The following is a 25,781-nucleotide window of genomic DNA, read 5'->3' on the forward strand; positions in this document are numbered from 1 at the left end:
CTATCGCCTCTGACGAATATTGACAAAATAGCGTCCTCGACGAAAGAATAAATGATTAAGCGCAAAATAATGCTAATTTAATAAGAAAAGAGTGTTGGTTGAGAATCTTTGCCTTGTGCTAAATGCGGGTTGACTTATCTGCTTCCTCTTTCTTAGTTCAATTCGGCAATTTTTGGTGTAGGCAATTGGGCCATATTGTAGCAGGAAGTTGTGGGTACAGTATGTTGAAACGTGCATCGTAAATTCAACGCACGATAAATTTCATTTTTTAATTAATACTTTAGTTGTGTCGTATTGTACTAACAATGACAGTATTCTAAGTCTCTTTTGACACATAAGGAATTAAAACAGGCGTAGGTGATGACAGCGCTAGACTCTGGAAATTGGGGATTGACACCTGCTATGGAAACGGGTTTGTTCCAGAAACCACAGGACCGCATCTTTATAATAGAGTTGGAAAATTCCATAGTATCATTTATCAACTCGAACACGGAATCATTTCAATTGAGACCGATGAATTCATATTATAGACTTTTGTCACATCAAATTGCAGAGTACCACAACTTGAACCATGTTTTAGCCAGAACTCAAGACAGTTGTGTGATCCTTTTCAAAGGTGTGAACTTTAAAAAAACGGAGGGCAAACCTCTATTACAAGAGTTACAGCTAAGTAAAAAACCAGAAAGAACTGCTTTCTCGAATGAGAATATCGAGAAGTCAAACAACAATAAAATATTTCGAATTTTGAAACGGAAAGAGGTAGGTAACGAGCGTGATTACAAAACGGATGGTAGTATAAATTTATCGAGTAATAATTTAGCAACAAATTCCGACCAGGAACAAAAAGTCGAAACTGATGACAAATCGAGTACTGATTTGGAGAAAGAACGAATTGAAAAGGAAAGACTCTACGAACAGCGCAAACAAGAAATTTTTGACAAGCTTAACAAAAATGAAGACGATGGAAAATCAACCAACAGTAGTAGTAGTAACGATAGTGACAATGAGTGGAGTGATTGGCTGAACAGTGATGACGCTAATACACAAACAAGCAACGGTTCAATCAGCTCCCAACCACCATTCAATCCATACACAACGACAACCCAATCAAACAAGCCCCATCAACAATTTCATGATTGTCGAAGAGGTAGAGGAGGAAAAAGAAGGGGTACAGGCAATTACAAAGACACATATCGAGTTCAAAATCGTAGGAACAAGGAAAACGGTGGTTATCAATCGGGATATCCATCGCCTTACCTTATGTATTCTCCTTCCCAAATGGGCGGTAATAGTCTGCCAAGCTACCCTATGATGTACAATCCGACTGGTCCTACTCCCAGTCCTGCGTCCACACCCATGATAATGGGCACGAACGCAGTCTTTATGAGCCCTTATATGTACAACATGAATACACAAGGATCATGTTCTTTTGGTACCCCGGTTCCTATGTACCCATCATACCAATATCAATATCAATATCAATACAACCCCCAATATCCGAACGGATCGTACAGTAATACACCAAACTATAACTCTAACAATTATACAAGGTCCTCAGCAAATAAGTATAACCAAGCTCAGAGAAAAAATTCATCTTCTACTGAAGTTTTGAAATGTGACGACGATAGCAACAATGAGGAAATTCGTAGCGTTGCTGTCAAGGGTACGCCGCTAACTAAAGACACCAATTCAACTGAGAGCAAGTTTAGCAAATTAAATATTTAGCCTGAGGAACGTACTATACACAACAAAAAATACGTAGAGGTTTATAGAATTCATTGTATGAAGATAGTAGAATATGAATAAATATTGCGTTTTTATAGTGCAGTCCAAAAAGATATATACTTACGAAAAGAAAATGGCCTGAATATTTTTTTCATGAGATGTTAAAAGTTCATAGAAAAATGAGGGAAAAATGTAACTAAATATATATTAGAAGAAAATAAAAAGATATATTAACATAAAGAAGCGCAGTAAGAAGATCAAAGGTGTAGTACACGTATGTTATAAGAAATAATCCGGTGTCTTTCTAGTAACGGTTGGTTCACCGGGTCTTACAGATGGGTCGTATTGTAAGAACTGTCTGTTATGATTTTCATCTACCTCCATAATAGCGGCTTGGTTACCACATCTATAACAGTAATTTGGGGCACTAAAGATGGTAACAACGTTTTGTTGGTGCGACCAAGAATAGCCTTCCATGACCAACTGGTGAGCTCTTGCAATTAGTGATAAATCATTAGTATGATTAAATTGTTCACTAATGTCTTGGCCAAAAGTAAACCCTGCCCCTCTGGGACTGATTCCCCATCCACCTCTATCATCAGGATCGGACCATAGAAGATCACACATAGGCCCTTCATGAGGTACTTCCTGTATTCTGTTCAACTCTCTGACCTGATCTATGGTCTCTATCATGGGAGAAAGACCCCCATGAAGACAGAAAATTTTGTTATCTACTAGGGCTGTGATAGGGAAATAATCAAATAGATCGGTGAACATTTTCCATACATTTGCACTACCGTACTTCCTTAGGCATTCGTCATAAAACCCGTATACTTGAGTGATTTGTCTCGACTCGTGATTACCCCTCAGTATAGTAATTCTATGTGGGTATCTGACTTTCATGGTAACCAGATATGAAACTGTCTCAACGGAATAATATCCTCTATCCACATAATCGCCCATGAAAAGGTAATTGGTGTCGGGGCAGGGACCGCCAATCTTGAAAAGTTCTAACAAATCGTGAAACTGGCCATGAACGTCCCCACATATAGTTACGGGAACATTGATTGGCTTAACATTCTCCTCGAACTGCAATACATCCACTGCCATCTTACATAAACGAGCTACGTCGTCTTCCGACAATGGCTCGCATTTTCCCAAATGCTCAATCCATTGGTCAAGTTGGTTTATACTTGCATTGGTCAATTCCAGCGGTTTGGAAGATTTATGGTCTGCTATGCCTGAGGAACCCGGTTTGAAATTAAAATCTTCCAACTCTTCGTCTGTGTCTTCGTCATTGTCACGCGTCTTCGTATTGTTTTTGTTTCCATTGCCGTTCATATCTTCATCGAGCGTGGGTGATAGCTGATCCTCACCAGAACCGTGCATGGGGTCATCAATCTCCATATCCATTTTTTCCAAAAGAAAACCAGTTATACAAAAGTATCAATATGAGAAACTTAAAAAAGGAAAATGTAACAGAAAATAATAACCGTTAAGGTAAGAAATAAATGGGACAAGAAGTAAAAGGGTTCGCGTGTTCTTGCTCGAACACTGTTTTGCAGCGGGCTGGTACCTTGACAAGTGTGCTTTAGTTACAGCCCTTCCTGAGGTTATATAGAATGGGGATGTCCCTTTGAAACTTTCCTAAACTCTTCTTTCTCTACAATTCAATAGAAAAAAATAATCGCCAATTATATTACCCGGACTCCAGCGGGGTAATATTGGAGCATATTTCAAGTTATGCAACAGCTATTCTCGTTGCTTAAATCCGTGTGATAGACTTGCATAAGTGTGAAGGACCTTTGACAAGCGAATAGATGGGAATTAAAATATCACTCGACTTTTATAATGGGTATTTTTTCTTCGTGTCACAAAATATTGTGGCACATTGATGCGGTGTTTGGGTGCATTTTCAAAAAATACAATTTGCGACACCTCATAATTCTTATTGTGCTTCCTTATGAAATATGCTTGTGGACTTTATTCCTGAATGTCTGTCTGCTTGCAGAAGGCCAAGAAGTATTTAAAGATATGCAGTGCAATACAAGTATAGAAGATTGCTTGGATGAAGATGAGATAACCTTCCCATCCTACAGTCCCGAAGCGGACGCTCAAAACAGATTCTTGCCAAGAAGTGAGTTCCCCTCGGTGAGGCAACTTGTGATTTCCAAGCAGAAAAGCAGAAGAAGAAGAGAGGACAATGCATTCGTGGGGAAAATGGAAGATGTGCTTGTAAAATGGAGGCCGCCTGCATCTTCACATCGTGGTGCCATTCAAGCCATCAATGGTACGCATCCGTATCAGCTTGACACAGCGCAGTTCAACTCGAGAAGGTCGGACCCCTTTGGTTCAACAAAGAGGGATGAGTCCGTGCGTTCTATCATAGAATCGTTTACCGATTGGTGGAAGCGAAACTCCAAGATATTTTTCCATGATGAGGAGGAAGGAATATTGTCTGACAACAGTCCAGATCAACATGACCAAGAGTTGCAGCTTTTCGAAGAGGACCTCTTCTCGTTCCATCTGAGTCCGAACGATATGTCGACCAGAAATAGCGAGCAGCAAATACAAACACCAGTTCTCTTTCCATACGAAACGCCTACGAGAACAAGACCAAACCCAGTAGGACGAGAAGTCATTGACATCGGGGACGGTGAAGAACTATCCATATATCGGGATGTTTACTCTAATCCTATTCCCGTCAGCTATTTAGATACCTTAAACTTGAATCACTCCATGTCTTTACGACAAATGCAGCAGCAACAGCAGCAACAGCACGTAGAGCACTCGTCTGAATTTCAGTGCTGTTCAAATTCCAATTGGGTTAAGATCTTTCTTTGCCATAATGAATAGGCTCCACTTTTGCTTATATATCCTTACCTATTGTTTTTTTGTTAGTAGTATAACCTTATTTATTGTATTGTTCTTTTTTCTTCTTTTTTTTTTTTTTTTTTTTTTTTTTTTTTTTTCACATCTTTTTATACGGTCACTCAAAGGGGTCTCACATTGGATTAGAAGCTAAAAACAAGAAATGGCTCTCTCGATAAGGTTGCAACATTTTTGATTATAACATTGATTAAGCTGAAAGTACCAAACACATTTCTTAAAGCATATAAATATCTAAGGTTATAACGCAGGAGTCGTTCTTTCATTCTTAGGGTTAATAAGCAAATAGAGAAGAAAAGAAACAATGGCTGGTGCAATTGAAAACGCTCGCAAAGAAATAAAAAGAATCTCACTGGAAGACCATGCTGAATCTGAATATGGTTCCATCTACTCTGTCTCCGGTCCGGTCGTCATTGCAGAAAATATGATCGGTTGTGCTATGTACGAATTGGTGAAGGTTGGTCACGACAATCTAGTAGGTGAAGTCATTAGAATTGACGGTGACAAAGCCACAATCCAAGTTTACGAAGAAACTGCCGGCCTTACGGTTGGTGACCCTGTTTTGAGAACAGGTAAGCCTCTTTCGGTGGAATTGGGTCCTGGGTTGATGGAAACCATTTACGATGGTATTCAAAGACCTTTGAAAGCCATTAAGGAGGAATCGCAGTCGATTTATATTCCAAGAGGTATCGACACTCCAGCTTTGGACAGAACTATTAAGTGGCAGTTTACTCCAGGGAAGTTTCATGCCGGTGACCATATCTCCGGTGGTGACATTTACGGTTCCGTTTTCGAAAATTCGCTAATTTCAAGCCATAAGATTCTATTACCACCAAGATCCAGAGGTACAATCACTTGGATTGCACCAGCTGGTGAATATACATTGGATGAAAAGATCTTAGAGGTTGAATTTGATGGCAAGAAATCTGACTTCAATCTTTACCATACTTGGCCCGTTCGTGTTCCTAGGCCAGTCACTGAAAAGCTATCGGCTGACTATCCTTTGTTAACAGGTCAAAGAGTTTTGGATGCTTTGTTTCCTTGTGTCCAAGGTGGTACGACGTGTATTCCGGGTGCTTTTGGTTGTGGTAAGACTGTTATCTCTCAATCCTTGTCCAAATACTCTAATTCTGATGCCATTATCTATGTTGGGTGCGGAGAGAGAGGTAACGAAATGGCAGAAGTCTTGATGGAGTTCCCAGAACTATATACTGAAATGAGTGGCACTAAAGAACCAATCATGAAGCGTACTACTTTGGTTGCTAATACATCTAACATGCCTGTCGCCGCCAGAGAAGCCTCTATTTACACTGGTATTACACTTGCAGAATACTTCAGAGATCAAGGTAAAAATGTTTCTATGATTGCAGACTCTTCTTCAAGATGGGCTGAAGCTTTAAGAGAAATTTCTGGTCGTTTGGGTGAAATGCCTGCCGATCAAGGTTTCCCTGCCTATTTGGGTGCTAAATTGGCTTCCTTTTACGAAAGAGCTGGTAAAGCTGTTGCCTTGGGATCTCCAGACCGTACTGGTTCTGTTTCTATCGTTGCTGCCGTTTCTCCAGCTGGTGGTGATTTCTCAGATCCTGTCACCACAGCTACATTGGGTATCACTCAAGTCTTTTGGGGTCTGGACAAGAAACTGGCTCAGAGAAAGCATTTCCCATCCATCAATACATCTGTTTCCTACTCCAAGTACACCAATGTCTTAAACAAGTTCTATGATTCCAATTATCCTGAATTTCCTGTTTTGAGAGATCGTATGAAGGAAATCCTATCTAACGCTGAAGAATTGGAACAAGTTGTCCAATTGGTTGGTAAGTCTGCCTTATCAGATAGTGATAAGATTACTCTAGATGTTGCCACTTTAATTAAGGAAGATTTTCTACAACAGAATGGTTACTCCACCTATGATGCTTTCTGTCCAATTTGGAAGACATTTGATATGATGAGAGCATTCATCTCATATCATGACGAAGCCCAAAAAGCTGTTGCTAATGGGGCTAACTGGTCAAAATTATCTGACTCCACTGGTGATGTGAAGCATGCAGTTTCTTCATCTAAATTTTTTGAACCAAGCAGGGGTGAAAAGGAAGTCCATGGCGACTTTGAAAAATTGTTGAGCACTATGCAAGAAAGATTTGCTGAATCTACCGATTAAGATATATGTAGCATTTATCTTCTGGTATATTTGTTAGTTGTCTTTTCTTTGTATATCAAAAAATTTATATAGGCGTATGTTAATAAGATAAAAATAATAAATAAAGGAAATTAACGAATATACCTTAATGAATTAATATAATAAAAACAGTTAAACAGCATATGAAGAACATAGTGTGAAAATAACTTGTTTAAAAAAAACGGAAAATTGATTAAACTATCTGAGATATATATAAGGCACTATATAAATAGAAAACAATAATTTATACCCCATCTTGATATTTAGCATGCAATTTAGATCCATTATGAGATAAAATAAAGACGACTAATATGTTAATTCATCAATGACATTACGGCACTCTTGAAAGAATTTAAAACAAAAATTAGAGTTATCTACTCATAATCCGCTTATTTGGATCTGGCTCTCACCTTCCGTCTCTTTCTCTTAAGTCTTCTAGTTCTCTTCTTTCTCCACTTGGCTCTCATTTCGATTGAATCGATGTGGTTTCCTTTTTACTTCAAAAAAGAAACGGACATAAGATCAGATATAATCAGTTTAGATGTCAATTTTTATAGAAGATGAGTTTCATCCAGTTAAAATATCATCGAGCTACCATGGGAAAACAGAAACTGATGGCCAAAACAAAGCAGGGTAATGAATCCAACCTTGTTTAAAAAAAAGTTAGGGGTTTAGACACGGTGAAAGGCCTATTAATTCAGGGCGATGGGCAATAGAAACTGAAAGAAAAAAGTAAATGTATGGATGTTTGTATGTTGTATGGTGTCCGGAAGCGCACCGTGAAATGTGCAGTCTAGCATTGAAGCTTTCGGCCATACTTGATATTATGTACTTACATGAAATTATGGGACCAATTCAATTACCTTTTGATCTCTTCTTGAGGTTTCGATTTTTGAAGGATGACTTTGTTCAAGTCGCTTTCCAATTCGTGAACCTTCAAAAAATCCAGGATCAAAGGTAGAGTTTTTTTGTTGAGCAATAACTCTGATTCACCATTAGGTTCTTCTTGTGTGCCCTGCGGATGGCTACTGTTACCACGTTTATATACTTCTGTATATCCTAACAACTCCCTGAATTCTAAGTTCTGTTGCGAGCTTTCCAGTAAGCTTTTCAAGTGTTTGGCACCAAGGTAGGCCTTTATGTTAACATAAGCTCTGTAAGATAGGTAGAATCCGGGAACATTTGGTATGAGTGGTATCAAAATTAATGGGATAGTCAGCGGGAGCCCCAAAATGCAATACAATGTCCATTTTTTATGATAAATCAAGCCCTCTTGATAGAGCTTTTTCATTTGCTTCAAGCATTCATCAGGATTGGAAATTTCGGAAGGGTAATAAACGTGCAAAGGTTGAGTATCTACCTGTTCTGCTTTTACTGTATAATCTTTCAGTGTGAGTCGAATCTCTTGGGCCTTATCCGTTTCGCCCTTAACTCTCTTCAAGATATAGCTTTCGCTTGGTATGGTGAGTAAACTATTTTCAGACCATGGCGTGCTATTCAGCAAAGATTGGACCATGGAAACTATCTTTTTATTGTATGATTTAGGAGACTTTTTCAGCTTTCTCCAAAGCTTCGCTGATTTCTCGACAATCCATTTTTCTGTCTTAAGTATTTTAGACTGGCTATTAAAGAGATTATCGGTATGTTTATAGTAAATAAAAGATTCTTTGTTCGTTATTGGTATCACAGTCACCTTAACAGGATCATGCAAGTATTTCTGGAGAGAGGTCTTTTCAGGTTTTGTTGAATACGCTCTTACTCCAAAGCACAGTCGAGAAGTGGCTGATATACTAGCTGGAGCAATGAATGTAGAAGATATCATCTCTGAACTAGGATGGCACTGTGTGTAATTTTATATCTATAGTTTGTGTCTGTCAATGAATAGCAAAGACAGGTCACTTCCAACTCAAAAACAAATGTTGTGTGGCTAAAAAGTAATCGGAATTGTTTCAAGTATTACGCCCTTTAGATATTATCTTGGCACAATTTCCGATGCTTGCTCCCCGGCGGGGCAGCCGTCAAGCTCATATAACCATCCAAGGTTGAGGGAAAGACAAGAAAAATAAAGCCGGTCGAACAAGGAGAGCTAAATAAGAAAATCGAAACAAAGAACTGAGCAAATTGTTAGTCGTGGACAACGCTGGTAGTCGGACCATGGATTGTTGTTAAACAATATATGATGGAAAATCATGTTATGAAAGTGCGGCCCATCATGACATTCTATGCGCTATGGCTCGATATAGGCTCAACAAAAAGTTAACAACCAGAACAAACAAAATGTAATTAGAAGGTTGTTTCTTCTGTAAACGATTTTTTTTGTCAAATATGCTTAGAACACCTCACGGTGATGCTCTTGTCATGGGGCATTTTTTCGCCGTCACTAATATTAGCCGCCCATATGAGAACTTTTCAAGCTAATTTTTGAATACAGCTTTCATTTAAGATTTAGTTCTGGACAAGTTCGATGTAGCAAGCATGAATGTAGCGGTCACCGAGGAGTATTGTTAGCAAGCTATTTAAACTACTGTTACACCAATAAAAGAGCCTAGCCATATTCTTCACTTGCTAAGCTAGATATGGTGTCTGTTTAAAATTAATCACTCATACAGCGAAGACTTTCGCGTTCCGCATGTTATCACCCTGATAAACAACCAGAAATACTCTTTTTGTTATAACGGGAGGAGAAAAAGAAAGAAGAAGAGATGTGAAGAGAATCACTGATCATCCGCTCTGTCATGACTAATATATGCAATATTTTTATTTCTTATAAACCCTAGCCAAGTTGTGGCCGATCTGTTAGCTCATCATTATTCCAGAAGAACTGGTGACTCCTCTCTATTTCCACTTAAAATTCTGTTAGAATATTTCGTATGCCACAATGCGATAAATAAATTCCCACGGGAACTTGGCGAGGAAGGTTTGGTGCGGGCGGGCTACTTCTCTAAGTAGTGAAAAAAAAAGTCTCTAGAAGATCGCACGTAGAAAAAAAACATGATCTCTCTTTTCGCCTCCCAAGGATACGGCGGTAGTGACGTTGTAGCTAACAGAATTTGAGTACTGTCAAAATGGTCTTTACCATTATCCCTTATTCATGGTTAGAAAAGTTTGATGAAAATTGCTGGGGAATTTTCACTTAGGTGTGAGGCGAGAATATAGGCAATGACAATAACTCAACTTGTCTTTGGGTTCTACCAGATGATGTGTGAGTAATACTGTTATTTTTAAGGGCATTATTGCTCGCCATTTTTTTACACCTGTTTAAATACATGTCGATGATATATATAAATGATATTGGCTGCTTATCAATATCTCTGAGCTTGACACTTTGACATCTCAATTACTTCTGTTCTTGCCTTTGTAAATAAAATAAAGAGCGAGCCTATATTTTTCCATCAAAAGATGACTGCTGCTAAACCAAACCCATATGCTGCCAAGCCAGGCGACTATCTATCTAATGTAAATAACTTCCAATTGATTGATTCGACCCTGAGAGAAGGTGAACAATTTGCCAACGCTTTCTTCGATACGGAAAAGAAGATCGAAATTGCTAAAGCTCTGGATGATTTTGGTGTGGACTACATCGAGTTAACGTCACCCGTGGCATCTGAACAATCCAAAAAGGATTGTGAAGCTATATGTAAACTAGGTTTAAAGGCCAAGATTCTTACACATATTCGTTGTCATATGGATGACGCCAGAGTTGCCGTGGAGACTGGTGTCGATGGTGTCGACGTTGTTATCGGTACCTCCAAATTCTTGAGACAGTATTCCCATGGTAAGGATATGAACTACATTGCCAAAAGTGCTGTTGAAGTTATTGAATTTGTCAAGTCCAAAGGTATCGAAATCAGATTCTCTTCTGAAGATTCTTTCAGAAGTGACCTGGTTGACCTTTTGAACATTTACAAAACCGTTGATAAGATCGGTGTAAATAGAGTTGGTATCGCCGATACAGTCGGATGTGCCAACCCAAGGCAAGTGTATGAACTTATCAGAACTTTGAAGAGTGTTGTCTCATGTGACATTGAATGTCATTTCCATAACGACACTGGTTGCGCCATTGCCAACGCCTACACAGCCCTGGAAGGTGGTGCCAGGTTGATCGACGTCAGTGTCCTAGGTATCGGTGAAAGAAACGGTATCACTCCTCTCGGTGGGCTCATGGCAAGAATGATTGTGGCCGCACCAGACTATGTCAAGTCCAAATATAAACTACACAAGATCAGAGACATCGAGAACCTGGTGGCTGATGCTGTGGAGGTCAACATCCCATTCAACAACCCTATCACAGGGTTCTGCGCATTCACACATAAAGCTGGTATTCATGCCAAGGCCATTCTAGCAAACCCATCTACATACGAAATCTTGGATCCTCACGATTTCGGTATGAAGAGATATATCCACTTTGCTAACAGATTAACAGGTTGGAATGCCATCAAGGCCAGAGTTGACCAATTGAATTTGAACTTGACAGACGACCAAGTTAAGGAAGTCACTGCTAAGATTAAGAAACTGGGTGACGTGAGATCACTAAACATCGACGATGTCGATTCTATTATTAAGAACTTTCACACTGAGGTTAGCACCCCTCAGGTACTATCTGCAAGAAAGAACAAGAAGAACGACAGTGATGTACCGGAACTGGCTACCATCCCCGCCGCTAAACGGAGTAAGCCATCTGCCTAATATCCTCAACCAATTCTATTATGTATTTTTTACCCTATATATATGCTATATAGCATCGACATATACATAGTGAAATCATAATTTCCTCATCCACATGATCCGATACAATGTACACTACATGTAGGAAAGATTTACTCTCCCGTTATGCCGGACCAATCAGACGCGCGCATTCGCGCCAGAATAAGGGGAGACTGCAGCGGGTACCAGCTATCCAGATATTCACAGTTATGCCAATCAACTGTCTAGTTGCTGACACGCATTATCATCCACTGAAACGGACTTTTGGGTCTAGAAAAGACGTTAGTTATTGCCAGAGGGTGAGCTCTTGACCTGACCTGTCTGTACTACTATAAATCCTATATTAACTCCTTCGTGGTGAAGTTCGTTCTTGCTTTTTCATAGGAGTATATTTCACAAAGCATTACTACCACATATTTTTACACAGTTCTACACGAGAATATGTTACCACGTTCAGCATTAGCACGCTCATTACAATTACAGCGTGGAGTGGCCGCCAGGTTCTACTCTGAAGGTTCTACCGGGACGCCAAGAGGGTCTGGTTCAGAGGATTCGTTTGTTAAAAGGGAAAGAGCTACAGAGGATTTTTTTGTCAGGCAGCGTGAGAAGGAACAATTACGCCACTTGAAGGAACAACTGGAGAAACAACGAAAGAAGATTGACTCCTTGGAAAACAAAATTGACTCGATGACCAAATGATCATATGCTTCCGCAATAACGTTTTTTTTTTAGAATATTCTTACTTTTTTTATAGTCAAACAACAGAAAAAAAACTATATAATAATATATCACACTGAGCTTTTGCATCTTCGATAATTCTTATTCTAGTTTTGCCATCTGCTTTTGCACTTCCTTTTGTTTAATTGATGTCACTAGTTATTCCACCTTCCTCGCGCAGAGTTCGTCCCAATGCGGAAAGCCATAGAGAGATAGAAATAGTGTGGAACATAGAAAAGTTCAAAATAACGTAAATTTGGTATGCTCAAAGTTCAAAATCAGAAAAGCCATCTTATTTTTCTTTGGCCAAGCTTACTGAACCCCAAGCATATACCTAGCATTTCTTCGCATTCAAAATTCTTTCTTCATTCTTTGGCGTTTTAGATCATAACTCGTATACTTTACACAAAAGGAAGGTACCTGTGGAACATTTCGGAATATGGTTCGATTAAATCATGCAGCGTCGTATTTCATGCCCATTTTCTGCACTACAAGGGCTTACATAGTTGTGTTTTCTGCGTTGTTTAGCATCTCGCTATTCTTATTGTTCTATGTATCGTCCGAGTTGCTATTGCACGAGTACGATGATTCATCGATGTTCAAACCGAATTCGCAGGATTACTTCAGGACTTTTCTCCTGGGACTTTTTTCACCTTTTCTCTATTATTTCCTGAAGACATTTTTGTTCAATATAAACCAGAGATTTTTGATTCTGAACCTGATAGTGGATTTTCCCATCAATGATGCCTTCATGCTTATAATACTGATCGGGTTGGCATACCCTCAGGTGCAAGACCATGAGGGCACCATCGCCAAGGGTAAGGAATGTTCTTGGCATATCATTCCAAGACAAGCCTATATTTTCGGTACATCATGGGCGTTGGGTGAGTTCACCATATGCATAATGGGGAATTTGTTTAACTTCCAAGAAATGGCCGATCCAGAAATGAATAATGGCTCAACACGTCAGGAAAGCAGTAACGCTCACTCTAGTAAGAATATAGATTACAAGGATGACCGCGGCTGTGGTACAGAACGCCACCACAATTTCGTGAAAAGAAGTGACATAACCTTATCCAAGTGTATTGAAGTAAGAAACGACTCATCGTCAATATCGAACAACGTATACTCCTCTGAGTACCACCCAAACAAGCTCCTACAATCGTCGTCATCCGCTTACGGCAGCATACAACAGCAACCTCATGAGATTAAGAACCAGCCACATGTGCCGGATAGTTCACAGGACGATACAATTATCATGATGAACCCCATCGACAATTCATTGAAATTGACAACTTTAGATTCGGATGATTTAATTTTTCCCTTGATTGAAGAAGATCCCGTTTTGAGGAAATCTTTTGGTTACACATGGGCAATTCCCGATGAGAATACTCCAAATGCTTCCAAAAGCTTTACACCCGTAAAGAGGTTTGTTGCATTCACCTCAGCATACCAATTGGTCACAGGCATATATTTAATGGTATTGGTAGTTGGTAGCAATATCATGTTGACAATTGGAGAATCATTGATCCTGTCGATGTATTTTGTTTATGTTCGCGGTCATGAAGATCTTTTTACACCCGTCGTAAATTATTTTGGTTCAAGAACCATTTCAAACTTTATCTTATGCGTAATAATTCCATTCATTTCTCTAAACTTCCTCATAAATACCATGATATATCTAAGAAGAGAGTTGGACGATTGGTTCAATGATTCACAAGTAGATTTTGAGGAGGAGAACGAGCATGTTGACAGTAAGAGGCAAGCCGCAAACCATGAGTATCAACATCCACTGAGTGCCAATTACACTGCGGTGGATAATCCCGATTTAATAAACAATAGCTCAGCTCATTTTGCGTTGAATTCAGGCCAGCCACTAGACAGTACAACGTTATATTATGGTGGCTCCAATGGGTATTATGATGATATAACTAATGACTCAGCTTTATTGAGATTCTGCAAAAAACTAGTCAAAATTTGGAGGGCCTTGGCAAGAAATGATATGTTTGTGCTCGGAGTAATGGTTTCCTGGGGTCTTCTTGTTTTCGTGATTGGTATAGTTTCAACAGTTTATATATAGTATGTAAATAGGTACTGTGCGTAGAGTAAACTGTAGATGGGCTCAGAAGCCCTCATGTTATTTTATATTTAGCTTTCAAAGAACTTAATACTAGAATGATCTTGAAGGAAGAAATACTAACATGTAGGTGATAATTTCGTCGCTGAAATGTATCCTCAGGCATAAATCAATGCGTACTTAGAGCTGTATACTTTAGTTGCTTCTGTTTTCAGTTGCACACTTGTAATTGATCCGCAATAGTAATAATCTTATATTAACGCAGCACGGAAAACCAGCGTCACTTGAATTTTTTTTTTCACTGCAATAAAAAATAACCAGCTTAAATAAGTAGCTCTAGTATAGACGAATTGTCAAGCCTCGCCTATTATTGTTCTTCTCGACGATGTGGCCCATTATAAACATTCAATGCGACGTGGTCGATATGTTTTCTCTGTGTTTGTGTATTTAAGTGTTTGAGTTCTTGCTATCAAATATGAGACTGCTTTAATACCCAAAAACCTCGAGCAACAAAAATATAGGTAGTTATACATAAACAGCCAGGCTTGTTTCGGTAATCGACGTTATTAATTTACAGAAGACGCGTTAAAAGAGATGATTTCAGACTACGATGCTCTTTTACAATTTAACAAAAGGCCTATCTCGCAAGAAATGATTCAGTTCTTAGCAACGTCTACCGCTTCCATAATTCAAATCAGACAAACCAGTACCCCAAACCATGGATTTAATCGACCACCCGATTTATCGACTTTCATTAAAAACGTAGTTATTCAGTCAAACGTACAAACACCAACTCTTATGGCCACCTCCGTTTATCTAAACAAACTGAGAAACATAATCCCAAGGAACGTTTACGGCATCGAGACCACAAGACACCGCATATTTTTAGGATGCCTGATACTAGCTGCCAAAACCTTGAACGATTCGTCCCCGTGGAACAAACACTGGACCACATATACGGAAGGTTTACTTCGAGTACGTGAAGTAAATACCATCGAACGCGAACTATTGGAATACTTCAATTGGGATGTTAGAATAACCACACATGACTTGGTTGATGCCCTTTCCTACTTCTTGGTGCCAATCAAAGAACAATTATTTAGGCAAAAACGACAAGAACTACTATTGTTCAATGCTCCAAGTCCTGGTCAGCTGAAAGAATATATTAATCACAGAAGACCAGTTTCACATTCTAGGTCTTCGTCTACTATGTCAGTTCCTTCGCTGGCATCCATGGTGACAGTATCAACAACAGACTCCAGGTCTTCTGTAACTTCAAAACTGCTACCGTCTGTGCCTTTGGTGCAACCTGATAATTTCAATAAGGAGAATTATGTGCCGTCAATGAATAGTAGCTATGTATGCAACAAGTTCGGGACTCAAGAAAAGGTAGGTTCAGTAGATTATATCGACATATCTCCACAAAATTTGCAGATAACACCGCATAAACCTGCAGTTCATCAAAGGTTGAATTTCACAAGGAAAGGCTGGTCATCCTTTTTCAAGCAGTAATTTTTAAATCCTTCGCCTTTCACAGACTAAATAAATATTCTTCTTCTCCATCCCCTACTTAACTTAAGCTTGAAAACTCGATTAGTGAACTCTTTTGCATCTACCAGTGCGTCATACTATATAGTAGTTCAAAATAATCTTTACTCATGATCTTTATTTAATGTTATTTATCGAGGGCAATATCGGCCGAATTTTTTCTCGTTTTGACAAGTTTATAACTCAAATTCAACCTCAATCGGAAAAGAAGTGAATGTATTAGCCACTTCTTCTCTTCGTATTCCAAATAATAAACTATTATTTTGAGGTGCGTATAGCAGGATGCTGAGAAATTTTCTAGTGAGAAGCGCTAGTAGCCATTTGAAATTTGGTGAACGATATGTGAAGTCATCAGCTTTTTTGGGATGTTATAAAAGAAGAGTCAACTACTATTCCACCAAAGTACAAAGCAGACTTACTAGTCAGAACTACCCAAATATACATAGAGACCCTAGGTTCAAGAGATTGACATCCGATGATTTAAACTATTTTAAATCTATTTTATCAGAGCAAGAAATATTACAAGCCAACGAATTAGAAGATCTCTCATTCTATAATGAGGATTGGATGAGGAAATATAAAGGCCAATCAAAGTTAGTCTTAAAACCCAAGTCTGTGGAAAAAGTTTCTCTGATCTTGAATTATTGTAACGATGAAAAGATTGCGGTTGTACCACAAGGCGGTAACACTGGTTTGGTTGGTGGTTCGGTCCCCATTTTTGATGAATTAATTCTCTCATTGGCTAATTTGAACAAAATAAGAAATTTTGATCCTGTTTCGGGTATCTTAAAGTGTGATGCTGGCGTGATTCTAGAGAACGCCAACAATTACGTAATGGAACAGAATTACATGTTCCCATTGGATTTAGGAGCTAAAGGCTCTTGTCATGTTGGTGGTGTGGTTGCGACTAATGCTGGAGGACTGAGATTATTACGTTACGGTTCACTACATGGAAGTGTGCTAGGATTAGAGGTGGTTATGCCTAATGGACAAATTGTTAATAGCATGCATTCCATGAGAAAAGACAATACCGGCTATGACCTAAAACAGCTGTTCATTGGCTCAGAAGGCACTATCGGCATCATTACTGGTGTTTCAATCTTGACTGTTCCTAAACCAAAAGCATTCAATGTGTCTTACTTGTCTGTTGAGAGTTTTGAGGATGTTCAAAAAGTTTTTGTTAGGGCCAGACAAGAACTATCTGAGATCTTGTCCGCTTTTGAATTTATGGATTCTCGATCTCAAACATTAGCCAAAAGCCAACTGAAAGACGCTGCTTTTCCCTTGGAAAGCGACCATCCATTTTATATTCTTATTGAGACGTCCGGGTCAAATAAGGATCACGATGACTCCAAGCTTGAAACATTCTTGGAAAAGGTCATGGAAGAAGGTATAGTTACAGATGGTGTGGTAGCGCAAGACGAAACCGAATTGCAAAATTTATGGAAATGGAGAGAAATGATTCCAGAGGCAAGCCAAGCTAACGGTGGTGTTTATAAATACGATGTTTCCTTACCATTAAAGGACTTATATTCTCTGGTTGAAGCTACCAATAACAAACTCTCCGAAGCTGGTTTAATTGGTGAATCACCAAAACCCGTTGTGGGCGCCATTGGATATGGACATGTGGGTGATGGTAACTTACATTTGAATGTTGCCGTTAGGGAATACAGCAAGGACATTGAAAACGCTTTAGAGCCATTTGTTTATGAATTTGTTTCATCAAAACATGGTTCCGTTAGTGCCGAACATGGATTGGGTTTCCAAAAGAAAAATTACATTGGCTATTCTAAAAGTTCCGAAGAAATCAAAATGATAAAGGACTTGAAGGCACATTACGATCCTAATGCAATTCTAAACCCTTACAAGTACGTTTAAAAATAAAATGCTATGCTTTATAGTTACACTACACATGTATATACTTATCGATATTATATTCTACAATTGTGCAACATAGGATAGGGGCGACATCAATGAAGATATCCTCCCTTCTTCAAAGTTTCCACTGCGCAAGTGGAAATATGTCTGAATCTAGATGAACCCAGAGGTGTGCCACCATACCATCGCGTCACTATTACTAGAACGTTAAATATATTTGCTCTCTCAAGTAAAGTCAACAAACGTTGTCCAGCACCGGCTTCACCACAGTCAGCAGATCCTTGTTCAATATTTTTTGGCTGTACTATTACCATTTTTGACTTATTAGCATGGTTGCTACTTTTCTTGTTGTTCTTGCTGCTCTTCTTTTTCTGGTCTTGCTGAAAGTTCAACTCATTTGCTATTTCTGCTGTTCTCCAGGCATACATGTGCATGTGGGATGCCTTTGAAACGGCCTTATTGTTTTGAACCAAGTCTTGTAGGATGAAAGGTATATCTTTCTGATCCTGTAATGTACAACACCTAGCTTGAAATTTCGATTTCCTATCGATTAAAACTTCAGACTCATTCCATATTTTCACTAGTCTTCCAACATTCTTACTCATTTCTCAATTAAATACTAATCCCAGACATTAACTTCAACCCAAGACTAAGTTTATATAGTCCCCTTTTTTGGGGTGAGTTTTTGAGCTTAACTACTATATACAGTACCGTTATTTTTTCACTTACCGTTTTGGGTCTGCTTTTTACTATGCGAAGCTTTGTTGAAAAGAGCAAAGGTCAAAAGCAATAGTAAACTGATCGGCATTAAGTGCTCCCATTCCTAAAAACCGCTAACAGATCATCTAAATATATTTAACCATAGTTGAATGGCATACTATAGAACAAGACGAAGTTAGGACAGGGTGCACTTTGAGTTATTTAACATACGCAGAAAGCGTCTTTCCACATAATTTGAACAATTTGTTATCGATGGCTGCTGGTAGAATCCAATTTGCTGTTTCTACTCCCTGCAATACTAAGGGTAAACCGTCGGGGTATAGACTGTTTGAATTTAAGAATAACCAACTAGCCCTAATACCATCAGAAAGGGGTTGCACAAAAGTAGATGTGAATGCGAATATACAAGCTTTTTGTTATTTAAGGCCTAATGGTAGAGATACATCAACATCTCCCGATACAACCAATATTTTGGATTCATGTGACTACATGGTACTAGCGAAGTCCAACGGATTCATCGAGATTATAAGCAATTATCAATACAAGATAAAAAATGGCCTGCGATTAGCGCCCTCTTATATTCTTAGATGTACCCCAGAAGATTTCGAATCCAATTTTTTTAGTGACTATATGATTGCCGGTCTTGAGTATAGCCAAGGTTTGTTATATTGTTGTATGTGCTCCGGTAGAATATACGTCTTTGCAATGAACCTTCCAATTGATTATGTTCAGTTCAAAAACATGTACAACCCCATGTTTTCAGATTCCTTCTTCAAAGTTCACCATGATAGCAACATAACGCATTCATCTGAGGAGGAAAAAATCTTTGATAGTAGTACGCGGTACACTGGAAGATCATGGTCCAAACACATTTGCTACTTTCTTTTACCTATAGAACCATCTCATTTAAGATCATCGCCTGTAGTATCTTCGTTTTGCAATATGTATCAAGGTCTGCCCATATATAGGCCTTCAATGTATTTACACATAGAGCGAGGTATCTCCACATTTCATATAAATCCGTTGGACCGGTTTTGTTTCATGACTGTATCACCACGATCACCGCTGTTTATAAGAAAAATAATACTACCATTAACTTATGTCACATTTTTGAACACTTTCATTAATCTGAAGAACAATATACAAGAAGAAAAAAGTGATGAAATACTTTCGTGGGACAACGTAGCTCAACGGAATGGATTCGGTTCTTTGTTCAGTTGGATTAGTAACAAATTTACATTTGATGCTGACATTATCAACTCGACTATTTGGGATGACATTGTAAAATACTCCGGAACAGGTATGTTGGACTCAGGAATCGTATGGAAGCAACGTCAAGGTCATGCCAAAGATGACATATACGAACTATTTCATACCCAGGACATGCTGGGAAATAGTCGTCGGAATTCCTCGTTCAGTGCTTCTAGTAACGAGCCAAGACCATTGAGTAGAAGAAGGAGAGAATCCTTTCAAGGCTTGACTAGGGACGCTTTCAGAGAGACAATCGATGTCCCATGTTCAACCAAGTGGGAATTAGATTCATTTATCCGGGGTTTAAGAAGGAATACATTTATGGTAGATTTTGAAATTGTAGAAAAGATCCCTCACAGAAGCGGGAATGATGGGACGAATGAGGATGATAATAATACGGATGAAAGTGATGAAACAATGACTTCTTTTCTAACCGATAACTACAAGAAAATGGACATTGTGTGCATCGATCATTTTGTTACACTGAGTGCGTTTCGTCCCCGATATTACGATGAGCCAATAATCAAAATCGATTCACTATCGAATAAAAATGGTTATGAAAATGTCACTAATGAAAAAGGAGGGGCGGAAACCCAAACTGATGGGCAAATAATAGACGATGAAACTGCTCAATTCAAGAAGGCGTTGGGAGATTTATGTTCATTCAAGAAGTTATTCATGGTGGATGACTCCTTATGTCTCATACTGGACACACATGGGGTTTTGCTAATAAATAGGTTTGAGATCAAAAACACCAAGAATTTATTGAAAAATTCCAAGGATACAATCCGAATAATACCACATGATTTCGGATTGATTAATGATACAATTGTGATAATCAATAACATAGACGTGGATACAAAAAATGTCTGTAGCCTCGCCTTTCATTTGGTAGTAACATCAATGGCAGGAGAGATAACTGTTTTTAAGGGGGAATTTTTCAATGGCTCCAGATTGGGGAGAATAAAACTGTGTGATTCACTGAAGTTAAATAGAAAAGATCGCTTTGTAGACAAACTTGCTTTGATTGATTATGATGGTTTCAACACACCAAAAAGACGGTTGGACTACAATGAAAACGATCTTTATTCATTTATTGTAAAAAAGGTGAAAAAAGACTAGTTTGAGCTGCTTGGAGGTCCATTACATTAAATCATAGAAGATGAACAGCAAAAAGTTTCTAAGAAGTATTCACGTATATGTATATGCGTTATTATTATTATTATTATTATTATTACTATTTTCGTTCTTATAAATATTTAGTATTACTATCATTATTATTCATTGATATTGTTATTATTACTTGATCGTAACAAGAGCCTTGATCGCAACAAGAATATGTAAGAAATTTACACGTTAGTTTCCTTAATCACCAAATTACGTATTATGTCAATATTCTTTCATTAAGAAAATATAATATAACCAAGAATAGCCTGCTTAAAGGGCTTCTTTGTTAGAGTTTATCTTCTTTTGCCCAAGGTACCACTTCTATAAGGTTGATAGGAATTATAGTTTCTATAATTGGAAGAGATGGAAATGTCGTTGTTATCAACATATGTAGAAGGGTTATATCTGGAGCCATACATATTTTCAGAAACCGACGAGACGTTGATCTTTGTATTCTGATATCGCGAGTTTTTACTGGTGCTGTTGCTTATTGATAATGTCTCGCCTCTTATGGTGGGTTGAATGACATTACGCTTTTGGTAAGGGGGTGGATGGAAATTTGATGCTCTATATTTATTTCTGCTACCATTTGAATGATCATTGTGTGAACGTCTTTTGTGAGAAATTCTCGGTAGTGGCTCCTCATCGTATATGGATCCGCTGAACTGGTAGTTTTCATCTTCTTTTGAATTTCTGTTAATATGACTGTAATATTCTTGTTTTAACTCAGTTGATAAGTTGGAACCAGTAAACGCGCTTCCATCCTCATTAGGTACTCTAGATGATCTTTTTTCTTTGCAATCGTCCCCGAAGTGCCCCTTTTCACCACAATTGTAGCAATATATAGTATGAAAGGGAAGGACTTTTGGTTTTGTCGCTTCATTATCATCAATTAAGATATAAGCTCTCCATATACTAGGACATCTTTCTTTTGAGTGTTTATTACTTTTACAGAGAGAGCACTGCACTTTTTTCCATTTGTGTGGACATTGAGACCTGTAATGACCCACTTCGTCACACTTTGAACACTTTATAGCCTTGGGACAATGTTGAGAATAATGGTCATCTGTAGAGCCACAATATGAACATATTATATGCGGACAATCCTTCTTCAAGTGACCCCTTTGAGAGCAATTATTACACTTTGGTGCAGCTTCTTTGATAGCATTTTTGTCGTCATCGCTTACACCAAAATACCTACCCTGTCCTCTAAGAGCTCTTAATTCGCTAGGATTATTATTTACTTCCTCTATTGAGGGCGCCACAAGTTTATCGGAAGGAGTTGTAGGTGCCGTATCGACAACAAATGGTAATGAGTTTTTATCCATGAGAGGGAGTGTTCTGGGCGGGCTGCTGTTGTAGTGTAAAGGGCTTTCTTCTCTGATGCAACTCGTTAAATTTATGTTCTTCAAATTGCCCACCACTATTTTACGAGTGAAAGATCCATCACCCGGATTGGTGCATGTGGTTAATTATAGTAAAACGGACACACATACGTAATATTAAAGGTATGGATCGCTACGAAGGAGCATTCTTGACAATACGTTTTCGTTAGGTATGAACTATAGATATTACATGAGGTGTATTTAAGGATATAGATACATGGAGAGAAAGAACAATCGGACGCTCATCTGTAGTCATTGTCAGGCTCATTTGGATCAATTTTAAAGATTTTGTCCGGGTTCATGATTCTCTTTGGATCAATAGCCAGCTTAATCTTTCTCATCAAATCAACAGGTGCCTCGCCGAGCTCTTCAAGCAAGTACTCTCTTTTACCGATACCCACTCCATGTTCACCTGTACAAGTACCTTCAGCATCTAGTGCTCTCTTGACCATTCTATCCACAAGCTGACTGCAGGCTTCATGTTCTTCAGGGGTTCTGTAGACGATGAATGCATGGAAGTTACCATCACCAGCATGTCCAACGATGGCGTTGATCAATTTACTAGCTTGCATGTCCTCTTTGGTTTCGTGAATAACTTTGTCGAACTGTGACACTGGAACAGCTACGTCGGTGGTCCAAACTTTTGCAGATTTGTCTTTGCTCTTATCGGCATCTAGCACCGACCATAATGCCACCTTTCTCGCTTCCCATAACTCCAGTTTTTCGTCGTCATCTTTGGCAAAATCAAAACTGTTGCAATGGTTTAACTGGGCTATAGATTTAACTTCCTCCACAAGAGCATTGACGAGCTTAGAAGATCTTCCGCCTATCTTGAAAAACATAGTTGGTTTCTCAACCCAGTCGCATCTGTCCGTGGATTCAGATTCGTTGATCAACTTCATCATGTTCTCATCCAATAACTCCATGGCGTTCAAATGAATACCACTCTGTGTTAGATTAGAGGCACATGCAGCAGCGTCCTTGATAGTATCGAAGGATACCACAGCGACAGTTTCTGCCTTGGGCTTGACGTGACACTTGACAGTAGCCTCAGTGACAATACCTAAGGTGCCTTCGCTCCCCACAAACAAGCCATTTAGATTGTAGCCTGCACTCGATTTTCTGGGTCTTTTCTTCGTTTTAACGATGGTACCGTCCGGCAACACTACAGTCATGTTTATGATATTTTCCTTCATGGTACCGTAACGGTAAGCGTTGGTACCGGAACAAGAATTAGCAATACAACCACCGATTTGAGCACCTGGACCAGGGTCACAACCAAACAACAGGCCGTGCTCTCCCAAAAAGTCGTTCAAATCTTCCCAAGGTAGACCAGCCTGGACAGTGATGTCCAAGTCCAGTTTGTCAAATTTCACGATGCTGTTCATATACTTGGACAAGTCCACGGTAATAGTATCCCCGATTCTGGTGGGTAGGAAATGTCCCTCTAAGGAGGTCCCGCCCGAAAAGGGCACGACTGGGAGGTTGTTATCATGACATATTTTCAAAATTTTGGAGACTTCTTCTGTGGTATGGGGGAATAATATAATCCTCGGTCTTTGCTCAGGCGAGGGGTGGTGTGTGTTGAAGTACGTATCTGAATGCGCGTCCAAATCAGACTTTGAATCAGAGTAGTTATCAGCATTGTTTCCAAGCAAGCTTTTCAGCTCCTCGACAACGTTATCGATTTTGGCTGCGTCGTGCAGATACTCCGGTGAGTCCAGAGAGGACAACTTCAACGTAGAATTCACCGGATCGATCTTTTTCACCATTTCAAGCCTTTCTATAAGGTCTTCCTTGGTTTCCCGAGAATAGAGGTTCTTCGCGAACAAATAGCCGAATAGAGTAGCTGAAGAAGCGATGACGGAATACTTTAACCACTGGCTGCTACTGCTGCTACTGCTGCTACTGCCCGTACTAGTTGAGGCATATCTGTAGCACGATCTTCTCAGCAGCCTTCCCTTGGGGTGTGCAATAGGCTTGATCAATCTTGCGCAATTACGTTTCCACAACATTGTTCCTTGTTTTTGTCTCCAGCTAAGTCCGGATCTTCACAACTACACAATTGCGCAAACTCTAACCCAAATACAGACACACAGACACACACACACACATATATATATATATATGGATCTAACGTTCCGAGTGAAATCTTGTTAAGCGGTTATTACCGAACCAATTGGGGCCAGCTCTACTGGATCAACGTGGGATTGGCAGAGAAGAACTTCGAGGGAAGGGGGTTGGAGAAGAGAGTGGGATGCGGGCGTGGGGGTTCCTGTTTCTTTTATCGGTATAGCGGACCTAGTTAATAAAACGTAGAGGGCTTCAACAGAGCGACCGTCCAGGTCAGCCGTCGAGGCCCATATTAGGTGTGACCAGGAAATCAATGTTAAGATTGTTGTAGTGGCCGTGTGGGCTGCTGTTTGTAAAGACAGTTCTTAGTTATATCGGACAGGGTTCTCTGGTACAGTATTTCGAAAGATGGCGAGGGGTTACCCTGGGTGAGTGGAGGCTTTTGCCAAAAAGGCTGATGGTGATAATAATGACGGTTGGTGGAAGTATATGAGCAATGGAAGCAGCAGCAGCAGCAGCAGCAGCAGCAGTAGCAAAAGTTGTCTAAGACCAAATCAGTATGGCTACGTTCAACCCCTACAACGAGATGGAGAATCAGGCACGTGTTCAGGAGTACAAGGTCTCCACAGGTAGAGGAGGAGCCGGCAACATCCATAGGTCTATTTCCAAGCCATCTCCCGTGCTTCTTCCATTGAAATCCAACTCAAAGCCAGCTGCAAACAACAGCAGTAATGGAGGCAATCAGGAGAAAGTTCCGCGTTTTGCCATTGGCAGGGGCGGCGCTGGCAATATCTTTCATGATCCGCATCTGACAAGGTCCGCTCAGCAACTAGACTCCAACGATAATATCAACTATAACGACGTGATTAACGACATTGACGACTATATCTCGCCTATAACTTCAGACATGGGCGAGGAAGGCGAGGGGAATCCGGTGACCAACACCAGGTCTCGTATTAGCGCCACAAGAAGTCACCAATCGCTACATGCCACCACTTCATCTCCCAACAATAAGGCGCCGATTGTTGTTGGTAGAGGGGGTGCAGGAAACATCTTCTTTAATAAAAAGAAAGTGTCCAGCAGTGGGGGAAATGAAGAGGATGAGATACGAGGCAGCAATTACGAGGATGAGGATACGATCAATGCAAACGAGGATAATCTTTTCGTGGTGACTTCGAATGGCAATGCATTGGCGGCAATCAAATCTGCTTCCAAGAAACCCAAAAATAAGCATAAGGGCAAAAACGTGCCGGAAAAATTCGCCATTGGCAGGGGCGGTGCAGGAAACATAATCTCGCCCAAGTCAAGTAGGAATACTATACAGCACAACTCTAACGACGAGGACGGTGGCAAAGGAGATGAAGTTTATGTGAAAGATGACAATAGTAAAGAAAAGAAGAAGAAGAAGAAGAAGAAATCGGGATTCTTCAATTCCTTGAAAACTATGTTTAATTGAAATAACATTCATCAG

At 39.4% G+C, this 25,781-nt stretch overlaps 15 protein-coding genes across 15 annotated transcripts, besides 1 other annotated feature; 10 read left to right on the forward strand and 5 right to left on the reverse strand.

Annotated features, from left to right (window-relative positions):
• Positions 1 to 360: 360 nt before the first annotated feature.
• RBS1 (Rbs1p) lies at positions 361 to 1,725 on the forward strand (the record flags this gene model as incomplete). The annotated part of the gene is made up of 1 exon (XM_056226578.1): positions 361 to 1,725. The coding sequence occupies one exon, from the start codon at positions 361 to 363 to the stop codon at positions 1,723 to 1,725; it is 1,365 nt and encodes a 454-aa protein (XP_056080840.1).
• A 279-nt stretch (positions 1,726 to 2,004) lies between these two features.
• On the reverse strand, positions 2,005 to 3,138 carry PPH22 (phosphoprotein phosphatase 2A catalytic subunit PPH22; the record flags this gene model as incomplete). Its single annotated transcript, XM_056226579.1, has 1 exon — positions 2,005 to 3,138. The coding sequence occupies one exon, from the start codon at positions 3,136 to 3,138 to the stop codon at positions 2,005 to 2,007; it is 1,134 nt and encodes a 377-aa protein (XP_056080841.1).
• Positions 3,139 to 3,759: 621 nt separating this feature from the next.
• SMKI04G0550 (uncharacterized protein) lies at positions 3,760 to 4,581 on the forward strand (the record flags this gene model as incomplete). Its single annotated transcript, XM_056226580.1, has 1 exon — positions 3,760 to 4,581. The coding sequence occupies one exon, from the start codon at positions 3,760 to 3,762 to the stop codon at positions 4,579 to 4,581; it is 822 nt and encodes a 273-aa protein (XP_056080842.1).
• A 337-nt stretch (positions 4,582 to 4,918) lies between these two features.
• Positions 4,919 to 6,772, forward strand: VMA1 (H(+)-transporting V1 sector ATPase subunit A; the record flags this gene model as incomplete). The annotated part of the gene is made up of 1 exon (XM_056226582.1): positions 4,919 to 6,772. The coding sequence occupies one exon, from the start codon at positions 4,919 to 4,921 to the stop codon at positions 6,770 to 6,772; it is 1,854 nt and encodes a 617-aa protein (XP_056080843.1).
• A 407-nt stretch (positions 6,773 to 7,179) lies between these two features.
• Positions 7,180 to 7,257: a sequence feature (Short protein (SMKI_04G0580, CAI4037727.1) was converted to a misc_feature.).
• Positions 7,258 to 7,649: 392 nt separating this feature from the next.
• On the reverse strand, positions 7,650 to 8,612 carry MRX19 (Mrx19p; the record flags this gene model as incomplete). Its single annotated transcript, XM_056226583.1, has 1 exon — positions 7,650 to 8,612. One exon carries the CDS (start codon positions 8,610 to 8,612, stop codon positions 7,650 to 7,652), a length of 963 nt encoding a protein of 320 aa, XP_056080844.1.
• A 1,577-nt stretch (positions 8,613 to 10,189) lies between these two features.
• Positions 10,190 to 11,476, forward strand: LYS20 (homocitrate synthase LYS20; the record flags this gene model as incomplete). Its single annotated transcript, XM_056226584.1, has 1 exon — positions 10,190 to 11,476. One exon carries the CDS (start codon positions 10,190 to 10,192, stop codon positions 11,474 to 11,476), a length of 1,287 nt encoding a protein of 428 aa, XP_056080845.1.
• Positions 11,477 to 11,935: 459 nt separating this feature from the next.
• Positions 11,936 to 12,193, forward strand: INH1 (ATPase inhibitor; the record flags this gene model as incomplete). The annotated part of the gene is made up of 1 exon (XM_056226585.1): positions 11,936 to 12,193. The coding sequence occupies one exon, from the start codon at positions 11,936 to 11,938 to the stop codon at positions 12,191 to 12,193; it is 258 nt and encodes an 85-aa protein (XP_056080846.1).
• Positions 12,194 to 12,650: 457 nt separating this feature from the next.
• Positions 12,651 to 14,291, forward strand: AIT1 (Ait1p; the record flags this gene model as incomplete). The annotated part of the gene is made up of 1 exon (XM_056226586.1): positions 12,651 to 14,291. The coding sequence occupies one exon, from the start codon at positions 12,651 to 12,653 to the stop codon at positions 14,289 to 14,291; it is 1,641 nt and encodes a 546-aa protein (XP_056080847.1).
• A 591-nt stretch (positions 14,292 to 14,882) lies between these two features.
• Positions 14,883 to 15,800, forward strand: PCL9 (Pcl9p; the record flags this gene model as incomplete). The annotated part of the gene is made up of 1 exon (XM_056226587.1): positions 14,883 to 15,800. One exon carries the CDS (start codon positions 14,883 to 14,885, stop codon positions 15,798 to 15,800), a length of 918 nt encoding a protein of 305 aa, XP_056080848.1.
• A 318-nt stretch (positions 15,801 to 16,118) lies between these two features.
• On the forward strand, positions 16,119 to 17,714 carry DLD2 (D-lactate dehydrogenase; the record flags this gene model as incomplete). Its single annotated transcript, XM_056226588.1, has 1 exon — positions 16,119 to 17,714. One exon carries the CDS (start codon positions 16,119 to 16,121, stop codon positions 17,712 to 17,714), a length of 1,596 nt encoding a protein of 531 aa, XP_056080849.1.
• A 92-nt stretch (positions 17,715 to 17,806) lies between these two features.
• SMKI04G0650 (uncharacterized protein) lies at positions 17,807 to 18,319 on the reverse strand (the record flags this gene model as incomplete). Its single annotated transcript, XM_056226589.1, has 1 exon — positions 17,807 to 18,319. One exon carries the CDS (start codon positions 18,317 to 18,319, stop codon positions 17,807 to 17,809), a length of 513 nt encoding a protein of 170 aa, XP_056080850.1.
• A 367-nt stretch (positions 18,320 to 18,686) lies between these two features.
• Positions 18,687 to 20,807, forward strand: GID12 (Gid12p; the record flags this gene model as incomplete). The annotated part of the gene is made up of 1 exon (XM_056226590.1): positions 18,687 to 20,807. One exon carries the CDS (start codon positions 18,687 to 18,689, stop codon positions 20,805 to 20,807), a length of 2,121 nt encoding a protein of 706 aa, XP_056080851.1.
• Positions 20,808 to 21,145: 338 nt separating this feature from the next.
• AIR2 (TRAMP complex RNA-binding subunit) lies at positions 21,146 to 22,180 on the reverse strand (the record flags this gene model as incomplete). The annotated part of the gene is made up of 1 exon (XM_056226591.1): positions 21,146 to 22,180. One exon carries the CDS (start codon positions 22,178 to 22,180, stop codon positions 21,146 to 21,148), a length of 1,035 nt encoding a protein of 344 aa, XP_056080852.1.
• A 299-nt stretch (positions 22,181 to 22,479) lies between these two features.
• On the reverse strand, positions 22,480 to 24,252 carry DLD1 (D-lactate dehydrogenase; the record flags this gene model as incomplete). Its single annotated transcript, XM_056226593.1, has 1 exon — positions 22,480 to 24,252. One exon carries the CDS (start codon positions 24,250 to 24,252, stop codon positions 22,480 to 22,482), a length of 1,773 nt encoding a protein of 590 aa, XP_056080853.1.
• Positions 24,253 to 24,869: 617 nt separating this feature from the next.
• On the forward strand, positions 24,870 to 25,766 carry PAR32 (Par32p; the record flags this gene model as incomplete). Its single annotated transcript, XM_056226594.1, has 1 exon — positions 24,870 to 25,766. The coding sequence occupies one exon, from the start codon at positions 24,870 to 24,872 to the stop codon at positions 25,764 to 25,766; it is 897 nt and encodes a 298-aa protein (XP_056080854.1).
• Positions 25,767 to 25,781: the final 15 nt, after the last annotated feature.

The sequence above is a fragment of the Saccharomyces mikatae genome, assembly GCF_947241705.1.
Source record: "Saccharomyces mikatae IFO 1815 strain IFO1815 genome assembly, chromosome: 4".
In the NCBI taxonomy this organism is placed as follows: domain Eukaryota; kingdom Fungi; phylum Ascomycota; class Saccharomycetes; order Saccharomycetales; family Saccharomycetaceae; genus Saccharomyces; species Saccharomyces mikatae.